Genomic DNA, 23,275 nt, shown 5'->3' on the forward strand with positions numbered 1-23,275 from the left:
CATCCACTGCGCAGCCCTGTGATTTGTCCTCAGTAGTCTGATTAAAGTAATTAAATTTCATTTTTCAAACCCCACCAGGGGGCAACTTTTTAGTACATTCACACCTTTATGGAATATCAAAATTATATTACATAGAGGTGTGAAGTGAATTTGTATTTGATGGAATGATCAATTAAATAAGAGAATATTTAATTTATTTTTCTATAAGATACAGCAAGAATCTTTTTATTTTTCTTTACAACCTTAATAATTTTAAAAAGAAACTTTCAGAAAAACTGATTGCACTTTGTCCTTACGACATGAATTCATTTTTATCCTGTCAACTGTAATATTAATGACATAAAATGAGGTTACTAAACCTGTCGTCAATCAGTCCTCTATTGTCTTCGATGATTCTATTGTCTTTCGGGGTTAAATCCCCATTTTCAAATGGGGTTTTGAAAATGTCAAAACAGTCTTCTCTTCAGTCGTCAAATGTCAAACATATTCTCTTGCATAAGCCGTCGTCAAAATTACTTCACACATACACATAAACACACACGAAAACATTTATAATTACAAATCATGTACATGCGCGTGAGGCCAGCCAAGGACAAAACCAGACTGCGGGGTTTGATAAAGAGATCTGATTTTATGCTGCCATCAATTGGCATTCATTTGGCTAGTTACTGTTATATTGTAAATTATATTTACCTGAAAAATGCAGAATTGAAAGGCCTAACGTCGTTCAGATGGTTTTTTGTTTCCCTTAAATGTGAATAATAATGGGAATAATGTGAGTCCTTCAATAAAAGTTTTATAAGAAAAAAAACGAAGTTTTTCTTGGATGCAGTCACATTCTTTTAAAATCACTTGACTTTTATGAAAACATATATTTAATGATTAATGTCCTTGCCGTGCCAGTTTAATTCAGACTTAGAGGGTTTTCCTTTGCCAATCATCATAAAGTTAAGTCCATACACCAGTACCAGTGCTACAAAATAGTAGCACTTCGGCTAACATCCTTGTTCATTGTCTGTGGGAATCTTCATATTGTAGCTGTAGTGGTGTTCTTCATTATACAGGGTGAGTTTTAAATGAGTTCCCCCCCTACTTTTTTCTACATTTCTTAAGATATCAACTCCGGACCACGTCAGATCATTGTAAAGTAGTAAGTACTACATTTTGACTGGGTATAAATTTTTGGCCGCCATCTTGGATCCGCCATATTGGATACAAAGTTTTTTTTTCAAATGTAAAGGTAGGGTTGTGACCCATTAATCCAAACTAAAATTTTACGCTGATTACAATGCTGCAAATAGTTTTAAAAAATCTTGATCCGTTCTAAAGTTATAAGGACTTTTTATAACTTTATTTTTAGCGCATTTTAACATTGTGCATTTACAAACTATAAGACCATAATCTAAAAATAGTGCTAGATAAAGATAAGTATACACCACCATTCATTGCCGACCTATTTTCACTTGGTTATGACGGATGTATTTTTCTCGGCCGCCATCTTGGATCCGCCATTTTGAAATGTGAAAAATTAATTTAAATATGAAGGTGGTGTTGTCACCCATAATTTTCATTTACTTTTTTATGCTGAACTCAATGCCGCAATTCGTTTTTGGTTATCAAGCTTTCTTGATGAAATATTAAAATGATCTTATTTAAAATTTCAATAATTCAACAACTAAACTTGCAAATGAAAAACTGATTGCGGCATTGAGTTCAGCATAAAAAAGTAGTTGAAAATGATGGGTCACAACACCACCTTCATATTAAAATTAATTTGTCACATTTCAAAATGGCGGATCCAAGATGGCGGCCGAAAAAAATACATCCGTCATAACCAAGTGAAAATAGGTCGACAATGAATGGTGGTGTATACTTATCTTTATCTAGCACTATTTTGAGATTAAGGTCTTAGTTTGTAAATGCACAATGTTAAAATGGGCTAAAAATAAAGTTATTAAAAGTCCTTATAACTTTAGAACGGATCAAGATTTTTAGAAACTATTTGCGGCATTGTAATCAGCGTAAAATTCCTGTTTGGAATAATGGGTCACAACCCTACCTTTACATTTGAAAAAAAAACTTTGTATCCAATATGGCGGATCCAAGATGGCGGCTAAAAATTTATACCCAGTAAAAATGAAGTACTTACTACTCTACAATGATCTGACGTGGTCCGGAGTTAATATCTTAAGAAATGTAGAAAAAAGTTGGGGGGGAACTCATTTAAAAATCACCCTGTATAGTTTGATAACGATAGTAGGCCTACATTTTTTTTAAATCTGTTATTTCTTCTACTTGGTTGCGTTCTATGACTTTGCTATGTTTCCATGGTTAACAAATCAGTTCTTTCAATGATTTCTCAAGAAATACAGTACTTTGTCAATTCATTTTTCTTATTTGGTAAAATCTTGCTAAAATCTTCTCTGCCCTTCCTAATAGCGTTTTAAGAATGAAAAAAAAATTAAAAAGTTATAACCTGCAAACTTTAGGTCCATTTACCTCAAAAGTTACAAAATGTTACTTACCCCCTTCATCCACTCACCCCTTCAATTAGGAAGTAAAACTACAAACGTCCAAAATCCCAGATTTGTGCGTTTTTTGTCACATTTCCTCCGAATGTTTGCTAGATATACCAATCATCGTTTAGAGATTACGTAATCTTTTAAATAAGAAACCTTTGTTTGGATAAATGTGGTTCCTTCAAACTGTCATTAATATGTTAACATTAAAAGTTGCTTACAATAATGCTATTATTGGGAAATAACTTTGATTTTCAAAAACTTAAAAAAAAATCCAAAACCAAGGGAGATTAATAACTTTGGTACTGATACCCCATCAAGTGAAAGGTCTTTTAGCAAACCATCATGCATTTTTAAGGCTTTATGTTGTTAAAGTATCAGTGTTTTGTGGCCTGTGTATTTATTTATTTGCCAACGGATTAACGCCTATAATACAGTTTGATTACAAGGATAGTTTGAATTAGTCGTAAGTACTATAATTCTTTTCTTAACTGTAAACGTTGGTGTTTGGTACTGGTAATTTTCCTTAGAACCAGTGGTAGCAGTAAGAATCATTTTTACGTACAAACACATCACTATTTACAACTTAGTTATCGTTAGTGCTGCACCTTATTTCTAATTAAATTTAATTGATGTATGTATAATTTTTGCGTTTTCTGTCTGGACACCAAAATGTTAGTTTATGCTATGAAAATTATAAAACATTAGTGAAAGATTTTGTTAGCAAACCATCATGAATTTTTAAAGCTTTACGTATCAATGTTTTGTGGACTGGATTAGGCCTAAATTTGACGACACTATCAAAACTTTCAAATAATTATTTTTTTAGTAATTTGATTTGGTTAAAGCGTAGCAAATCCCCTAATTCAATTCTGTATTTGTGTGTGTATGTCTGTTGGTAACGCATTAATATCCTTATTTCTCAGTGTTTCATGGAAAAGACAAGAGCACCTGTGTTAATGAAAATTTCAACCCGAATAAAGTGTGCAGTAGTGAGGTTGAGGTAGTATTTGAACTACTTTTAACCAGTGTGAAAAGTAACTTTTAATTACAGGCCTACCTTATAGACTAGGCCCGTTAAAAAAAAAGGTAATGCAAGAAGCATTTCATGTAACAAATTCATGAAACAACGTAATTATCCATTGAGACCCATGGTAAACAAACCTCCATTGATGGGTGGTACCACAAGATCAATGCAATATAACAGTACAATATCATTGTTAATATTATAACCAAATTGTTTATTATTATTTATTAATATGTTTTAAAGTACCTTTGTTTAACTTTATTTACATGCACCCCTCTTGCGGATTTTAGGTATGGTCTAAAATGTAATTTTTAAAGGTTCTGTTGGACTACGCGTTATCTACGGTGCCACCAAAGTACATTAAACAATTTGCCTTCTACTTTAACATTGCTAAATTTCAATTGGTATTTCAAAAGTAGTAGAACATATTCAGCCACTAATATATATCTGACTGGTTTTAAACACTAAATACAATAATAGCACGGAGCTCACGTAAGCACAACAAAGTTTTTATTGCCATCTTAAAAACATATGTCCTCTAAACTCAAAGGAAGTAAATAATGAGTGTTGCAATGAGATTAACATCTGAGATAATACCTTTGTAGACGTTTAAATAATTAATTCAAACAAACAAACAAGGGATATATATATGCGGAAATAAATTTTTTAAGTTTTTGGCGGCCATCTCGGGTGGCATGTTGGAATATATGCCCCCAAAACTAAATGTAAGTACATTTTGGGTGTTGCAATGTGTTTGGCATCCGAGAAAACCCATATGCAGACATCTAAATAATTATTTTAAGCCAAGAAACAAGGGAGATATGCAGAAATTAGAGTTTTTGGCGGCCATCTTGGGCGCCATTTTGGAAGATATGCCCTCAAAACTTAATTTAAGTAAATTTTGAGTGTTGTAATGTGTTTGGCATCTGAAAATCTCCTATATCACCTTTATTATAAGCCATTATTTTAGGCCAACTAACAAGGGAGATATGGGGCAAACAGAGTTTTGGCCGCCATCTTGGATACCGTACTTCCGGTTCAAATTTCGCGTTGGCTAACAGGCAGATTCGTAGGCAGGGTCAAAATACCCTAAAAACATTGTTTCCCCAATTGTTACATGAAATGCTTCTTGCACTTTATAAAGAGGGATTTTATAATTATGGGCCTGTTCTATTAGGGCTATGTCTCATAGATCTATAAAGCAATTCATTTTAAATCATTAGATATAAAATGTGGACCAACACGGTCGAGTGACATTTAATTGTGAAGCATTTGTTTTGGCTTGAAACTGTCAGATATTGTATTTGCGAAGGTATATATGTATTTCTACACAGTAATAGTTTTGCCAGCATATCTGAAAAAATGCATACTAAATATGCAAACCAACTCCTGTTCTGAATATAAGAAGGTCTCAACTTACTACAATGTTACCGTACGTAGAACGGGCACACAGCTAGTTTATTATATACATTTTCCACTGGAGAGGCACCCATGGTGGTAGGAAAAAAAATAGGTGTGCTATTCCCGTCATATGCTGACTTCACCCAAATTACAAACACCATTTCACCATTTAGAAAAATTTATAAAAATAATAACAATCAAATCAAAACCAATATACTTCCCTAATAGCAATACAATCAGGTGTTTATTTGTTTGCAATCTGGGTGAGTCGGCATATGACGGAATAGCACACCTAAGTTTTTTTCCTTCCACTATGGATCTGTCCATGACTCACATTGAAGTAGGTTTTTAAACTCTGGTCAAAATGTGAAAAATGGGAAAAATGTTTTGGCACAGTATTGACAATTTCTAGCATCTGACCACCATGGTCAGACAACTGGGCAAGGGCGGTCCTAGACATATATTTGGGGGGGGGGGGGTCACCGGGGGGCCTGACATCAGCAAAGGAGGGGTTCCCCCCGGGAAACATTTGGAAATAACATGCTGAAATGAGTGGTTTTTAAGCTATTTTGAGTACCTAGTTTAATGTGTTCAAGCTTCCCAGTTTATTTAAAGGTCAAAGAAATGTCCAAAAATAAACTTGTATAATGTCATGTTTTTGTATTATTGAGACTTCTGGTTTTAATATATAAGGAATACCGCAACATTACAACACATTCAAGCATTATTGATTTACGAAAACACCCTTTCAACTGATGCCAATGTGCATGCTAAACAGAAAATGTCCAAAATCAGACCAAGATTTCGAACCAGAGAGAACTAATTTTATCTAAGAAGTGTTTAAGAACTTGCACACAACACGACTGCATTAAACTTGCCCAGTAAGCAACAGTTAACCTACACAAAGTACACAACCCAACTAACGTTGCCGTCAGCGTCGCGTCACTGCTACCGCCTGAAGAATTGGTTCTCAGTGTTCTCATTCTTTCTACGCCAGTGCCAGTGGCATTTTACAAGGGGTTAACGTGAGAATAAAGTTTTTGGGCAACGTTTTTGTGGTTGTGCCGGGAATTAAATCCGTCCCTTCCCCATCTAAGTCTGAGACACTACCATTTTGTTGTTGTTTTGTGGCTAACAACATGCCAATTGGGTTGTGGTATTATCAGGTGCTCTAAATATAAATACTATTTAATATTGAAAGTTTTTAAATTTGCTACGGTAATCATTGAATTACATTACTGTGATAACAAATTCCAAAAGCTGAACTCAGATAAATTAATATTCAACTACCTCTTAAGCTTTGACTATCGATACAAATTATTTTCTTTGCCCAATACCCAATTCAAGTTTTCAATCATCTGGGTTAAAATGAAAGATAACATTAAATGCCCAAAAAATTAAAAGAGAAGAAGAATGTGGCCGAACGTCGAACGTCAGCATCGGACACTGCCGTTGCTGTATATGGCTGAAAAAGCATCCGTCGTCTGCCGATCTTCCCTACTTTTCATAGCTTGCAAAAAATAGTCGGACTCGAACGATCCCGAGTTTTAGGTTAGAGTTTGTAATTAGTCCTTTCGTTCGCCACAAGTGTAATTTTTTACAATGAATTTCAATTTGGTACATAGAACGATTCGCAATAAAAATTATTAAAGTTCCCCTGGTATAATAGTTTATCTATATAACAAATATTTTTTGGGGGGGGGGGTCACGACCCCCCTGACCCCCAATTTATGTCATTGACCGTCCCCAATGTTAAAACTAAAAGGCATTATTAATAGAGGTACAGTAGCCTATTAAGATTTCATCACTATGTTTTGCTATAAATGAACTTAGTTTAAAGGCATAATTGTGTTTAGTATGTCATGTAGCTTGAATAAAAGTAGGTATTCCTGCAAAAAATAAACATGAAATTTTTGAAAAAATTTAAGTAAATTACTTATAGTTTGTTTTTGTCGGCACAAACTTTCTTAAAATAATATAAAACAATTTTTCATTCATAGAGGCACTCCTTTAGTATTTGCAGGAATTTTTCTGTGGTGCTACGTATATTTTAAAAATGTTTATGAGCTACATAATATAAGTGACGGTCAGGGACAAGGGGAGACGGTCTGGACATAATTGTAGGGGATCATCAATATTCCTTTCTTTTTCCCGCTCAGCAGTCCTTTTTAGTCCCTCTTCTTTCATTTTTAATCATTTTCTTTTAAATTCGGCCTCTTACTCTTCTCTATCCTACAAGTGAAATGCATCTCTTAAACTATAAATGGGACTTTTCCTGAAATTTTTAAAATTACATATCATATGCATATAATATAATTGCTAATATGAAATCAAAACAGTTGAAATTTATCAGTACAAATTGTACATGAAACTATGTAAACAAGTAGTTATTAAAATCACGACCGTCCCCCAATAACATTGAAAAGGCTATGACGGCTGTGACGAAAATCGGGACGGTCTTGGGATATTTGGCTCTGTTCAGGTGGTAGCACTGTATTTCGTGTTCGAGAATATTAAGTCTGCTAATAGGTTAGGTTAACGAATAAAACATCACGTAGATAAAAATTAACCACTTGTCCACACAGCTAAATGACAACGGACACATCAAACTAAACATCAAGCATTACAAGGAGCATTAGGACACATCAAGCTGGCGTACCTTGGACACATCAAAATTACCATATAGGCTACATACAAACTTACCTTTAATGAGGTTCAGGTAATTTTAAAACAGCTGAAAACAACAGCACAAATTCACAGACACGTGTACAGTTGAGACCACAATAACTCACTGGAGCGCCCCTGTAGTGGGCCAAAGTTTTAAATTTAGCCTCGACGGTCAGGGACATAGATCTTAGTGATAGATTTATTTTACAGCAGTAAATAGGTATTTCGTTCATAAGGTATAAAAATGACTTAAATGTTTTTATTTTGTTAGGTTATTAATACACCAAGACATATAATCAACCAAAAGTTATTTAAAACGTGATAAATTGGTCTCAAAGTAGTGTAAAATGTGAAGTATGGGTCCACGTGACAAGGGATGGTTGTGAGATGTGCGACTTTAAAAATACCGTAAAAATGTATAAAACCTACTGTAATTAGAACTATAGCTTATTATTGCTTGTAGGCCTAATATATTTCCCCCACTCCATAAAACATCTCAAAATATACAATTATATCTTATCTAACCATTATTTACAAAGTAAAATGCCAGTGACATCAAAATGAACGCTAAAAAATATTCACTCAACAACCAATTAAAAGTAATTAGTCCTTTGATAAGTTACAGCCTTTTGTACTTCAATTAAACAACATTCAAAAATTTGTTTGGAGATAAGATTTTGTATTTCAGGTGGCATGATAGTTCTACAATTTAGGAATGGCTTAGTTAGGACGACAACCCCTCCACCCCTGGTCTTTTTTTCGGCCAAAACCAGCACTAAGGCTGTATTAATATTGAGTCTTTCTATTTTTAATTTAGTTTACATGTTTGTACCAACTTTAATCAAAATCGGATCATTTTGACTTATAGTTATCGTGCTAACGGACACATTCATCATACCGTACATATTTTATACATGAATCCAAACAGATGGTGTTTTTGGCCTCTGGGAACCTTAAAAACAAAAAAGTATCGGTCCCCAGTCAAGGTCCTACCTGAGACCTATGGCAACGAGAAATCATGATTCTCCTAGTTCAGAAAAATATCATAGTCCAGTTCCAAGCAAGACAAAAATTTTTATCCAGCAAGACGTGCTAACATTTACACTCAAGATTAAATTTCCCATTATACAAATTACCCGCAACTCATGTCTACGCACAGGCCCCTGCCTATGTAGACCTTTTCCTCATAATTTGATAAGGTATTTTTTTTCTATCTTTGTGCCATTTAGATATACAGTAGTATACTTTTATGATTATTTTTTTTTAAGTTAAGGTTTGTATAATAATTATGTAAATACCACACATTGTATTAAGCAGTTGCAAAATAAAATATTATTTCATTTCATTCATCATTTCATTTCAGCTTATTCTCTCTATAGACGGGAAATTCACTTATTTTATAAAAATAACCTAGGTAGCCTACTTAAGTCCTCTAACTTATTTCCTACATTTAAATTTAGTAAGTTATGTGGATGATAAAATAGAGAAATATTTACATTCTTTACTATCAAGTTTATTTCATCCAAACCAGCCAATCAAAATATATTATGCCTAAAGGTTACCTTGGTTGTATTTGAAAAAGTAGCGCCTTTATTATTGCTGAAATTAGACTGTGGTGATGGCACATCCAAGTTGTACTGTTAAGTTCAGGCCTAAAGGTTTAAGTTAATAAGTCAGGAAAGAATAAATAATCCCGCAGTCATTATTAATCAAGAGGTTATAGAAATAAAACAGAAAAACATTGTCATCTGAATTATTATTCAAAAAAATTATTTAGGCTACATCAACATAAGTTAGGTACTGTACAGTCAAACACACCTAAGAAGGCACCTGTGCCCGGTGCTATAGGAAAGGATAGAGGATAGAGTAAGGGGTCAGTTATGGGGGGAAATAATGCCGTCCCAAAAGTATTGGTTTTGCCACCGAATTGCCAGCTACCAGCCCTTATCACACCCCTGACAGTTAGTAGCTGTTGCACGCAAACAACTCTATTTTTAACAATGCTTGTATTTTATGTAAATATATATTTAAAAATTTAGAAAAGTCAAGGAAAATAGTAGGCTACTAAACACAATGTGTAATATTAGCAATGAACTAGATGTTATTGAATAGGTTTCTTGCAAGACACCACTAAGTCCATTAGTACCGTACCAGGTGAGTGGTCGAGTATAAGGCCTAAAGTTTAATTCGAGGATAGTACGGTACAACGTTTTCACCCCTCTGCGAAGTGCCTTCTTAGGTGTGTTTGACTGTACAGTCAACAGTGGTTTGGTAATCTTAGTCAACAATCATGACTGTTTACAACTTAAAGCCAGAGTGGATAGATACAACACCACCAGTCAAATTTTCATACGACACAGAGCTAAATCCAGACGCCTGGATCATTTCTTTAAACTCTTCTTGATTAGGAAATTTTCTGATGCTCTCAACCAAGTACTGATATGACTTCCAGTCCCCAGCAACTATCTGCCCCAAAACTGGTATGATTTGGAAAGAATACTGATCATACAACCACTGGAGAGCTTCATTGTTGACATGACTAAACTCTAAGCACATAAACCGTCCCCCAGGTTTAAGAACTCGATAGGCTTCATCTAATACTTTGTCTACATGAGTGCAGTTTCTGATACCAAAAGCTATTGTATATGCAGTGAAAACATTGTTGTCAACAGGAAGATTCTCTGCATCTCCCTCTATCCATTTTATTTCTGGATCTCTGAAACCTAATTTATCTCCTCTTTCTTTGCCTACATTCAGCATTGCTGTATTAATATCACAGATGGTAACTGAACTTTTTTCGTATGATATAGAGGTTTTGTTCGACTTAGGAATATTCCTTAAATATTTTAAATACCTGAAAGCAATGTCACCAGTGCCCCCAGCAACATCTAGTAAATGTGTTCCAGGTGTTGGTCCCAATCGTTGAATGAAAATGTCCTTCCATATTCGGTGGGTACAAAAACTCATAACATCATTCATTAGATCATATTTGTCTGCAACATTTTCAAATACTTCATATACTTTTTTCACTTTCTCACTCTCCGGTACTGTTTGAAATCCAAAATGAGTCTCATTTTTGCTCTCATCCTTGTGAAATTTTGATGATTCCGAAGTACAATATTTGAAATAAAAATTCATGAAACAGTTATACGATCTACTTACCAAGTTGATATGGAACTTGGATGTTACGGTAGATAAGGACATATTGTTTTCTTGCTAAGTATAACCAGATTTATGAACACTAACAGAAACAGATAAATCCTATGTTAGACATAAATATTTGAAGTTATATTAGAATAGCGATAGACAGTGCTAGCTAAGTTATTATAGCCTACCTAGGAGGAACTTACAATTAATACAAACGAAATGAATTACGTATTACGGTATTACTACCACTACCATAGATTAAAATGAGTAGACAGTACTGAGGTTATGACGCTTCTGCTTAGTGCTTCTGCTAGTGCAAGTGCAGTGCTAGCTAGACAGTCGTGAAGTTAGCGCCGTTAGCGGCTCTTTTCATCGGCGCTTTTTCGGATTGTAATAGATATGGGTTGGTACGCCTGCGGGCGCCACAAACGTGTTTTGCAGGGATGTCGGAAACGCAATTCAATGACAATACGGTGCGAAATGATGTTTTTACATTTATATAATGTCTATTATACCTTGATAAAACGTGTATACACGTTAAAACTAATTAATTGGCGTATTTTAAAAGGCATATTTGAGACCGTACTGTACATTATACGTAGCTATGGCTTAACATAACGCGATCAATTAAAACTCCATAAAAAACTCCAACATAAAAAAGTGCATAATCTTTTTCCTAAGCCTAAGTAGTTAAAGGCGGCCGTGCATGTAGTGTTATATAGTCAATGTTACCACCCATTTCATCTACGATATTATTTGATATTGGCATATTGGTTTCAAATAAATCAACCTAGCCTGCTTAAAGAGATAAGAAGAAGCCAAGCCGGACGCCGCTGGCGCTAACCTTAAACTGAGCTCAATAATCAAACCTCAAACCTGTCCGTCTGTTTTCTGTACTGTAGTATAAATAAAAAATCAAGTATAATAAAAGAATATAAACAAAGTATAATACAAATTTTAAGTTAATTATTTATTTAATGGTACTTAATCAAATGGAATATTGTATAAGAAATCCGTGTACAGTGTTGTAAGTTGCTCAGGCATACAGGAGGTAGCTAGGCTAATATATTTTTGTTTCAAAATACTGTACTAAATTGCAGCCTAGGCCTAGTATGATCAATTCGATTCGCCTATCAATCTTGGGTTTGTTTGGAAGAGACACTTTTCAATTTCAACTTAGCCTAGAAGAACTCACAACTCAGGGGAGTCGAGGACTCGAGGTGTCGGTGTCAGATTTAACTAGGCCTATTATTACAAATGATAGCGTTGTCCACATGCAAGTTGAATCCACATTATTGTACTAAAATAGATTACTACGTACCGTATAGGCCTAGGTTGTGTCCCTGTCCCTATCAATGGTACTTTAAGTTAATAAAAGTGTTATTTAGTCTGATTGATACCTAACACTAAACTTGTGATTTGTAACTGCACCTATTAGACTGTTATACATTTTAGAGGATTCCAAAGTGGCCTATATTTAAGTCTTTCTTCTAAATTGTATTAAGTTATGGCTTTCAATGTAAAGTCTGATATGTTTAATAAAAAATCCCCTAGCCCCAACAAATCAATAATAATTTCTGCTAGTGATACAGAAAGTGGATCTAAATGTCCGATTTGTTCCAAGACATTTCCTTTTTCTCAAATAGAAGGCCATGTTAATAGATGCCTATTCCTCAACTCTGTAAACGATGGCACTTCATACAAAGAACCTCAGACAGACAAAAGGAAAACAAATGAGGAGGAATCAGTTCAGTCTAAAAAGTTCTGTAAAAATAAGGAGTTAAGCAACGATCCTTTCACTTCAGTGTCAGCAAAAGAAAAAGGAAAGGTAACTTAATAAGGTTTACTGTAGGCCTAAGCTGCATTTTTATATTCTTTTAAGTAGGTCTAAGCAAATTTCTATCGTAGGAATATGATGAATATAATGCCTTAAGCTTATTGGGGGCGTACCCAGGGTCTTGTGGTAACTTAAGACGTGGGGCCGGTACAAAGATAGGCTACTTTTTTTATGTCCCATGAGCCTACAAACACCATCTGTTCAAATTTATGAAACTTATGTGTCCATTAACCTAAGTTAGGTACCGTACACCATAAACTTGATTAGGCCTATAAGTAAAAATCTTCAAATTTTTGTATAAACAAGTAGGTCTAAACCAAGGTTTATTTGATGAGTTTGCAAAACAGCATGATTAGACCATAGGAACTGGTGATATAACTTAGGTAGCCTACTGTATGGACTCGGACTGTTGGACTATGGTTTTGTGGGGTAAAAATTGGTTCTTCCAATTTTTTTTGACTTTTCAAACATGAAATTTCACATTTTCTTTTACATTAGGTGCCTACCTAACAAGTACACAAAGAATGCCGGTTGCCGGCGTCCCGGCTCGAGAAGAACTTAACATGGTTTCAAGTGTGCCCGTACACAGTAAACGCCGGTGCCGGCTCAACAAGCGCGAGCTGCCGGCGTCAACCGGCAAACAAGTATGAAGAGAACATTCTTATAAGCCGGTTCCGGCAACCGGCTCAGTCCGCGAGTGGTCTCTGTACTGTGCAGTTGGTGGGTGTCATAGCGCGATGGTTGATACAGATGATTTAATTTCCAAAGTTTATCAAAAGAAGGCGATTTGGGATAAACGGGAGAAGTTGCACGCGAACAGAGTGCATGTAGATAAGTGTTGGAAAAAGATAGCTTCTGAATTGGAAGCCGAAGGTTTCCTTCTATGTTTCTTAATATGTAATCGAAAGTCGCTAGCTCCATTCTCATATGTGTAGAACCGTTGTGGGTCACCTTTTAGTTGCGGAAACAAGTGATGGTATTCACCAAGTTTCTTCCTATGTCTATTAATAACATGAACACCGACTTTCCTCCTTTGTAATAATTTTACATGAACACTCTCCGCCAAAAACATATCATCACTAGACGAAGACATCTTTGACACTGCTCAAAGTGAACTGACTTGTCGCGCTTGTTACCAGCTTTCTTTATGTACGGCTTCAAGCTTTTGCCGCGCTTATAAGCACGAGGAGCAAGCTGCCGGATTGCCGGCGCCGGCAACCGGCGTTCTTTGTGTACGCACCCTTAGCCTATATATAGAAGTGGGGTGGTACATTAACTTATATGCTTATATCTTAAGTAGGCCTGGGGTACTTATAGGCGAGGTGCTCCCGTGCAATTGAGTATGCATGAAAAGAGTCAGAGATTTTGACTTTTGATTTTAATAATGGGGACCTAGGTGAGTGTAAAAATCCATGTCGTTGCCTCCAAGGGTGGTCGACAACATAGGGTTGGGGGCGCAAAGTTGTGAAAAACGTTAATAAGAAAACCGCTTTTAACTCCCTTGTTATTGAACGTACCGGTAAGTAAAAGATTAATTTAAATTGACTTTTATTTTATTAATAGGGACCTAGGTGAGTGTAAAAACCCATGTCGTCACCTCCAGGGGTGGTCGACATCATAGGGGTGGGGGCACAAAGTTGCGAAAAACGTTAAAAACCGCTTTTAACTCCCTTGTTATTAAACGTAAGTAAAAGATTAATTTAAATTTAGGCCTACTTTTTATTTTATTAATAGGGACCTAAGTGAGTGTAAAAACCCATGCCGTCGCCTCCAGGGGTGGTGGACAACATAGGGGTGGGGGCGCGAAGTTGCGAAAAACGTTAATAAGATAACCGCTTTTAAAACTCCCTTGTTATTGAACTTAAATAAAAGATTCATTTAAATTTACTTTATTTTATTAATAGGGGCCTAGGTGAGTGTAAAAACCCATGTCGTCGCCTCCAGGGGTGGTCGTCAACATAGGGGTGGGGGCGCAAAATGCGAAAAACGTTAGGCTAATAAGAAAACCGCTTTTAACTCCCTTGTCATTAAACGTAAGTAAAAGATTAATTTAAATTGACTTTTTATTTTATTAATAGGGGCCTAGGTGAGTGTAAAAACCCATGTCGTCGCCTCCAAGGGTGGTCGACAACTTAAGGGTGGGGGCGCATGTGCATATACTATACAGCCGCATATGTAACTGACTCAGTTATACAAATGTTTTAGCACTTCTAGAGGTGCTAGGGAGTTGAAATTTGGCAAACCTCTTCGTCTTGGGCCCAAACCCCCAGGAAAATTCTGAAAAATTATACATTTTCAAATTTTACCCCACGAAATCTCGAATTTCCCCTCTATGTTATTCTTACGGGGAATAGTATTGATACTGGTCGACTTTGTGTGCTCATCTGAACCTTTTAGAAAACTGCTAGAGGTTTGAAATTTTGTAGTATTGTCGAATCGATTTGCAAATTTTCAAATTCTAACCCCCTCAAAAATCCAAAATGGCTGACACCTTAAAACAAATAAAACACGTTTTTTTAAAGGACTATAGCTCTATAAACGGTAAGAGCTAGAAAAGATTTGAAAGAACTTTAATGATCAGGAATTAAATTTTCTACAAAACACTTTGAAGTGTTCTTCAAAAATCAATCGCACTCCTTCACCATCAAAAAACGCCCTACTTTCAAAATCTGGTAAATTTCTTTCTTAACCATTTAGAAAAGTTATAGAGACTTGAAACTTTAACCCCTGGAGAGTACGACATGGGTTTTTACACTCACCTAGGCCCCTATTAATAAAATAAAAAGTCAATTTAATTGAATCTTACTTACGTTCAATAAGAAGGGAGTTAAAAGCGGTTTTCTTATTAACGTTTTTCGCAACTTTGCGCCCCCACCCCTATGTTGTCGACCACCCCTGGAGGCTAGAATCTGATTATTCTAACGTTTTCAAGCAAAGAGAAATGAAAAATGTAAAGATGAACAAAACAAATAAATATTGTTTTGTTCATCTTTACATTTTTCATTTCTCTTTGCTTGAAAACGTTTGTATTAAACGAAAATTTGCTCTGTTTCATGTTTCATTCATCATAAACTCTATCAAGATCTCCTCAAGAATATAAAAGTCATTTGGCATTTTCATCAAGAAAGATATATAAATATAAATATATATATATATATATATATATATATATATATATATACATATGAATTTGAACGGATGGTGTTTTTGGCCTCTAGGGACCTCAAAACGAAAAAAAAAAAAAAATCGGTCCTGGGTCCAGGTCTTACCATGAGTACTACGGTAATAGCTTATTCCCTATATGGGAAATTCGCTAATAAATTTGCCAAATTTTATCAAAATCTATACTTATAAAAGGCAAAGCCCTCACTGACACGCTCACTCACTCATCACTAATTCACTAAGGTATTCCCAGTTGCATGGTGTACTAGTGCCCATCTAAATAATTTGATGGGCAAGATCTGGGGGTTGCAAAGATAGAGAAGTTATTTTTCAAAAAGGAGAGTGCTTCAAGAATGTACAAGCAAGGAAAAGTTAAAATACTTGAACACAAAAAGAAATCTTTACAAGAAGTTCTTGGACTGATTTTAAAGATAACTTAGTTTGAATTGCTCTCTTTTGGAGTTGAAATAAAAATCTAGTTCTATCATTCTCGCATCCCCATGTCGGTACTGCGTAGACCAAATGAGGGATGATTACACGATAATAGGCTGTCAGAAGGACATTCTGATCGGAGAAATGTGCAAGTTGCCTTCAAAGGAAGATGCCAGACCCCACTCTCATGCATACATTGTCAACATGGTCATCAAATCAAAGGGTTTTGTCTAATATTTGACCAAGGAATTTGACACTGTCTGAAGACTCAATCTCTACATCCTCTAGAAGGATGTTTGTAGAAGGATTGCCTTGGATTGAAAAACGGAGCAATTCGGTTTTGTTGGGATTGAGGTTAAGTAAATTGAAGTCAAACCACCGGTGGGGCACACAGGAGGGACTATGGCTAACATATTTTGTAGTGTCAGCGTTCGTCGCTAGAACCGCTAAGTTGAAAAAATTTTAAATAATTTTATAATTTTTAGTTATAAAATTAACTTTTTAGTTATAAAATTAACTTTAATTATAAAATAAATTTAAAAATTTTTAATTATAAAATTAATCTGTCATAACCTAACCTAACCAACCAAACTTGCTGATAATATAAAAAAGATACAAGGTAAAAATTGAATAAAGGTTTACTATTAAAAAAAGTTCTGTTCATAAATAAAATTATAAATGCATCAAATTCTAACAAAAGATGTAGCCTACAGTTAAGAAGTAGTTGCTTTCAAAGCAAAACCTTTGACAAAAAGTTAGTGTCCCCGGCTGGTTTCGAACTGGAGACCTCCTGAACACCAGTCCGAAACGCTATCAACTATGCCACAAACGCCGCTGGAATCACATCGTCTCGTTACGGTAATCGTGTTGCCTCATGAGAAGACATTAGCCACTAGAGATATGACGTCACCACACTTTTAGCCTTAGTCCCTCTCGTATTCCCATCCGGTCAAACCAATGCTGTTATTATCATCATCCGCAAAAAGGCAGACCTCCCCAGCCTCCAACACTTAAAGGCAATTCATTTACACAAATGAAGAACAGTACAGGTCCAAGGACAGGTCCCTGGGGAACCCCACAAGTGAGGATGTCCCGAGAGGAGACAAAGGGTCGAGCACACCTAGAACTGTAAACTCCTCTCACCTCAACAAACTGCTCCCTCTTACGGAGATATGAGGAGAACCACTCCTGTGCCAGCCCTCTCACCCCAATGGAATCCATTTTAATGAGAAGTAAATCGTGGTTTACGGTATCAAAGGCTTTGCTCAGATCAAAGAAAAGCCCTAAAGCATTTTCTCCTGAGTCTAGAGCCTGAACTACTTGATTTATTATGGTAAACATTGCATTAGTTGTCGATTTTCCTTTTACAAATCCAAATTGATTCTTAAACATAACATTATTTTTTCTAAACATTTTGTTAATCTTACAATTACTACTGTTTCAAATATTTTAGATATGGTTGAGACTAGAGTTATTGGTCTGTAGTTATCATACATTGTTGATTTACCTTTTTTAAACAATGGTTTCACAACGGAGGTCTTAGAGATTCAGGGAATATTCCTGTTATAAATGAACTGTTGATTATATTTGCTAGGGGTTTAGAAATTAAGTGTCCAATTTCTTTAATAAAATTAGGTGAAATTTCGTCAGCTCCAGAAGATATTTTATTTTTAATTTTCTTAATTATTTTTAAAATCTCATTCTTGTTAGTTTTATAAAGGAAGAACGAATCTCTTAATGTACTGAAGTAATGACGTTTAAACTGTGGACTCCTTCGGGTGTGCCGCCAATTTTCAAGAAAAATTTGTTGAAAATCTCAGCAACATCAGTAAGATTGTTTACTTCTTCACCACTATCATTTATAATCTTAATCGGTTTATTTCTATTGTCCGTACAGTCTTTGTTTTTCTTTATTATTTGCCATATTGTTTTGGATTTGTTGTCAGAGTTATCGATGTCTTAATATCTGGGCCGATTTTAGCTGACGAATTTGGTAGGCCTATCTATATTTCTGTTTCAATCTCAAGTAGTACTATCTCATGAACAGGGTCGAGTTTAGGTCCTTAGTTTTTATGTGTAGTTCCTGAACAGTTCTTCCTAACTCAATTGTGTCAGGTCCAAGAACTATTTTCCTCCTCTCCCTTGCTTTTTTGTTTTTCATTATTATCTTTGGAAAAGCGATGTTAAAAAGGTGATTAATCGTGTTCTCAAAAGCTGAGTATTTATACTTTACATTATTTACAAGGTAAACCAATTCCCAATTTTCATTTTCTATCAATATCTTAAAGTATTATTTAGCAGCAGGCGTGAATTTTCTACAGACCTTTGACCTAGGTGGAGAAGTTTTTGTATTTGAAAGCATTAAAGTGACAAGTTGTGCGTGGTGGTCTGAGAGGGCTGACACTATCACAAAACATTTGAAATTCCCTTCCTCGCTGTCTGTAAAAACATGATCAATAAGAGTTCTGGAGCTTTTTAATTCTCTTGAAAATATTTTACTCTGTTCTACAATCCGAAGGAGTCCATCGTTGATATATATTGTGAGGCTGTAAATGATTTGGCAGCCAGATCTATATTAAAATCCCCCATTAATATGGTTTTATTTTTGTATTTACTATATTTATCAAGGCATTCTGTTAAGCAGTTCAAGAAAATTTTATGATTATTGGTAGGTGGTCTGTATTTGCAATTAGGACAACTTTCTCTCCTCCGAACTCAAAGAGTGCTCCAGCAAGTTCACACTCACCCATTGACTACTTGGTCTAATTGGAATCTACTTGGTCTGTATTTGCAATTAGAACAACTTTCTCTCCTCCGAACTCAAAGAGTGCTCCAGCAAGTTCACACTCACCCTCGTGACAATACACATCCATATCAATCTTTTGGTAACAAAAGTCACTCTTGGCGAGTATACAGACTCCACCTCTTTCAATTTTTGTTCTGCAGAACGAAGATACGTTGTTAAACCCCTCTAGTTTGAATATATAAAATTCATTATTATGTTTTAAATTGTGCTCTTTAAGACAAACAATATCTGGCATCTCTGTGTCAAGGAAAACTTGTAAAAGTTCAAATTTTGAAGCAATACCTCTAATATTTTGTCTTGTCATCCTTTAGAGTTAATATAAAAGAATTGTACGCTGATGGTTAATTATTGTGTTATATTGTCTTGTTTCTGTTTTGTTATTGTTCTATTTATTAATTTGTTAGTTTAATTATTGATATTGACGAAAGTTGTTCTGAAAAGCAGTTGTACTGAGAAACACTTGATAAATAAAGGAATTTTTATTTATTTTGTTTATTTTATGACATGTGCCTAGCACCCTATCCTCTCACTGTGCTTATTGCAACCGTACAAAAACCACTCTGACTACAAATCTTAGTAGGCCTACCTTTTCCCCAGTGTGTTCTAGGCTTGTGTATTTGGTTTGAATCACTTGTAGAATTTATTTACTCATCAGTAGGCCTTCATTTTATTTTTTATCTTGTATGTTTTTACCCCATTGGCTTTTTTTAAAAAAAAAGAGTGGTGCCAAATTCTGGTTTTGATATCTTATCTCAACCTTTTAGTTTCATTACAAAGCCTCTTTAATTGATAGCTCAATGACAAATGAAATCTGGGTCCAGAATCAACACTGATGCCTGAGATAGAACCAGCAACCTTATTATTTATATATAAGAACTATAACCACTCAAATATCTAGACATCTAATTAATATTGACTTATGGTAATCATTCACACTAAAGATCTTCTTCATAATACATTAAATACATCATACATCATATTACATTGCATTAAAATTGATGCAAAGAACTTTTAACGTCTCTACAGAATGTTTTATTGTTACAGTTGGCTTAACCTCATTTTGAAGATCCAACATTACGTAATTTAGATACTGTGAAAAAACAGAGTTAAAATAGCCTTAACTTTTTCAGGAGTTGAGTTCCAAAATGCCAACAATTACACTTGAGGGAACTGCTCCTCTCGCAGAACAGATGAGGCCGTCTTCTTTTGAAGATTATATTGGTCAGGGACATGTTTTGGGATCAACAAGCTTACTTCGTACTCTTTTAAATCAAAATGAAATACCAAGTATGATACTATGGGGCCCTCCAGGATGCGGAAAGGTAGTTCAAACATTTTTCTTGTTGTTGTTATAAATTTTTAAGTTTACATATTTTTGATACAGGCAATTTTAAGGTTAAAGATAATATTATAATATATAGCCTATATGCAGGGTGCCTAAAAGCATATTTCACTTTACTCATACAAACTGAATTGAATTTTAATAACAATGCGATAGCTTCACAAATGTTGCAGACTGGCCTCGATGATCTCTCCGATTAGTTAAAAAAATGGGGGATCAAAGTAAATGAGAGTAAATCTGTCCCTACAACATTTACAACAAGATTAGGCACGTGTCCTCCAGTAACCCTAAATAATGTTCAAATCTCCCAGAGTAATGAAGTTAAATAATTGGGCATGACCCTTGACAGAAGACTTACTTGGACAAGCCATATTTGGAACAAGAGACTTTAGTTTAATTTTTAATTTATAAATCTTTCTTGGCTATTAAATGGAAATTAAAAATTAATACCAGAAAATGAATTGCTGTTAAGTTAGGCATTTCAAACATAAATATTAATACAAAGATTTCAATCAAAAGTTTTAAGATTCATCCTGCAAGTATGTCAATAACAAAATTCTTTACAAGGACAGTGGAATTCCAATGGTTGAAGAAGAAATAACAAAATTTTGTGTAAAATACTTAAAAGAACTTGAAAATCATCCTAATCACCTGACTTTAAACCTCTTGGACAACAGTACCATTATATACAGACTGAAAAGAACTCACGTTTTAGACCTCAGCTCTCGTTTTGTTTAAATAATTTCATTATTGTTATTTTTTCCTTCAAATATTTTAAAGTTAGGTCTGTCGATGGATAGAGACTAACTAACATTTTATTAATTGTTCTCATATTTGCTGGATTTTCAAAAAGCTGAATAGATTGTAAATAAAATTGTGATTACAAAAAATAATTTTAATAACAACAGAAAAAGTACAAAATAATGTGAACATAAGCACTAAACAGACGTTTTACATAATTGTTCAAATGAGTCAGGTAATTTGAATATACAGTCTTCCCCTGTAAAAAGAGAACAAACAGGCAAAACAATCCACAAGTTTATTCTAACAACTGGCCGACAGATAGATCTTTGTTCAACTTGTGGATGAGGTTCAACTTCCGGAACTTTTTGCTGCCGAGCAACTCAAAGTGAACGAGTGCCGGTTCTGGATCAAAGGAGTGCTGTTGTTCAAAGGAACAATGGTGGTTAAGGCATCGAGGAGCAAGTTACAGCCAGGCTTCTCTGCTGGAGGAGCTGGGGTATCAAATAACTGGTGCTACTGGCTTTCTGTAGCTGACAGGCTCAATGGGCGCTGGAGTTGTCTTTAAAAATACTATACAAGCAGTATCTTTAAGTGTTAAATTGCATACATATGGAGCCTTGACATACTTTTCTTTAAATAGTTTTGAATATTTGTTAAGAGCTTCTTTTTTAAGCTTAAAACAATTTAAAGTGGTTAATTTATGAATGTAGACAATATTTTTTACAGACATCACTGGCTCATATAATCAGCAAGCAGTGCCAATCTATATCCAAGACACAGTATAGATTTGTAAAACTCTCTGCAACGATGGCTGGTGTCAATGATGTAAAAGAAGCTGTTAAGATTGCAAAGAATGAGTTTACTAACTTCAAGAGACAAACGATTCTTTTTATGGATGAGATTCATCGGTTTAACAAACTGCAGCAGGTTAATATATTAATTAATAGCTTAAGCTTTTTTAAATCATATGTAAACTATGACTCACATGAAAATGTCCTACAGAAAATTGATAATAAGAGTTACTATCAGGGCCCTGTTTTATGAAGATACTAGTCTAGTAAATACTAGTCCTGTATTTACCTGTCCTACAAATTTGTGTTTTATAGCCATTTTTCTGCCACTAGTAAATTCTAGTGCATTTTACTAGTCCCGTGACCAAAATTATTAGTCAAGTGACCAACTTTTCAAGTGAACTATCAACACCAATTTATAACCTCTATCATACAATAACCTCTATACAGTAACCTCTATCATTGGGGGAGCGAGCTGGCGTAGTGGTTAGAGCGCGGGACTTCAGTCCCTGAGGTCCCGGGTTCGATCCCCGCCAAGTCACCAATGGATTTATCTAAGTGATAATGCCGCGACCCCTAGGTCTAGCCTGAAGTAATGTGAAAAAACAATCCCAGGCTCGTGCCTAGCGTCCTAGGACAAAAAAAAAAAGAAAAAAAAAGAAAAAAAAATCATAGGTTTTCTGACGCTTCATAAAAGGTTTTAAACTTTTTTCATTTAATGCAAAAAAAAATAGCTGTAGAAACACATTGTATTCTTTTTAATTCATATTTATATAGACATGGTAAGTAAAACAATAACATATTATTTATCAAACCGTTATTATTTATGTTCATCAATGAGCTCGTCGCCGCAAACACCGTCATTGAGTTACTGGTTGTAGGCTTAGTTGCGGCGCTCAACAGTTAAGTGGAAGTTGATCTGTTGCTGCCGCATGCTGTGATTTTATGGTTTTTTTTTTAATTTTGACGTATAAAATTAAGCTTACCATGAGCAAAGAAAAGAAGGCTCAAATTTTGAATGTAGGGCCTAATTAAATCGTCTAAGGACATTTTTTTACGTTTTCAAGTACCCTTACCTATGTTTTCAAATATTCAAGCAGAAGAATATTTGGTTTAAAAATCGTTTGGTGATTTTCTAATTTTGAGTCTACAAACCATGAATAATAAGCCTAAACGTTTATTGATGTAACAAATACACTAATTGCAACACCGTTACAAGTAATGGAGAAGTAGGTTTTCAAAACATAGCCTAGGCGCTATGGCGCTAGAGTTCTTGCCTCTCATGAGGTGGGTCCCTGGTTCGAATCCGCACCACTCAGTATTCTTTTCATTTCATTAGGTAATTAAACTTTTGAATTTTTTTCACTTAAATGACAGAGCTAATCAACATTTATTTTTTT

General features: G+C 34.9%; 2 protein-coding genes across 3 annotated transcripts in view; one reads left to right on the top strand and one right to left on the bottom strand.

Annotated features, from left to right (window-relative positions):
* Positions 1–9,351: 9,351 nt before the first annotated feature.
* LOC128985891 (2-methoxy-6-polyprenyl-1,4-benzoquinol methylase, mitochondrial-like) lies at positions 9,352–10,977 on the bottom strand. Its single transcript, XM_054405864.1, has one exon. The coding sequence runs from the start codon at positions 10,816–10,818 to the stop codon at positions 9,913–9,915; it is 906 nt and encodes a 301-aa protein (XP_054261839.1). The 5' UTR covers positions 10,819–10,977; the 3' UTR covers positions 9,352–9,912.
* A 1,189-nt stretch (positions 10,978–12,166) lies between these two features.
* LOC128985888 (ATPase WRNIP1-like) overlaps positions 12,167–23,275 on the top strand; it is a 92,930-nt gene continuing 81,821 nt past the window's right edge. For both annotated transcript variants that reach the window (XM_054405855.1, XM_054405854.1), the window contains exons 1-3: positions 12,167–12,589; positions 20,129–20,320; positions 21,811–22,011. In XM_054405855.1, the coding sequence (XP_054261830.1) occupies positions 12,269–12,589; positions 20,129–20,320; positions 21,811–22,011 (714 nt within the window). In that variant the 5' untranslated portion in view covers positions 12,167–12,268. The remainder of the gene's footprint in view (positions 12,590–20,128; positions 20,321–21,810; positions 22,012–23,275) is intronic.

The sequence above is a fragment of the Macrosteles quadrilineatus genome, unplaced genomic scaffold, assembly GCF_028750875.1.
Source record: "Macrosteles quadrilineatus isolate MER2022 unplaced genomic scaffold, UCM_ALF_1.0 Scaffold_2__2_contigs__length_208266976, whole genome shotgun sequence".
Classification (NCBI taxonomy): domain Eukaryota; kingdom Metazoa; phylum Arthropoda; class Insecta; order Hemiptera; family Cicadellidae; genus Macrosteles; species Macrosteles quadrilineatus.

Coding starts and splice junctions, on each gene's coding strand:
- LOC128985891 (XM_054405864.1), bottom strand. CDS start 10,818: ATGTCCTTATCTACCGTAACATCCAAGTTCCATATCAACTTGGTAAGT.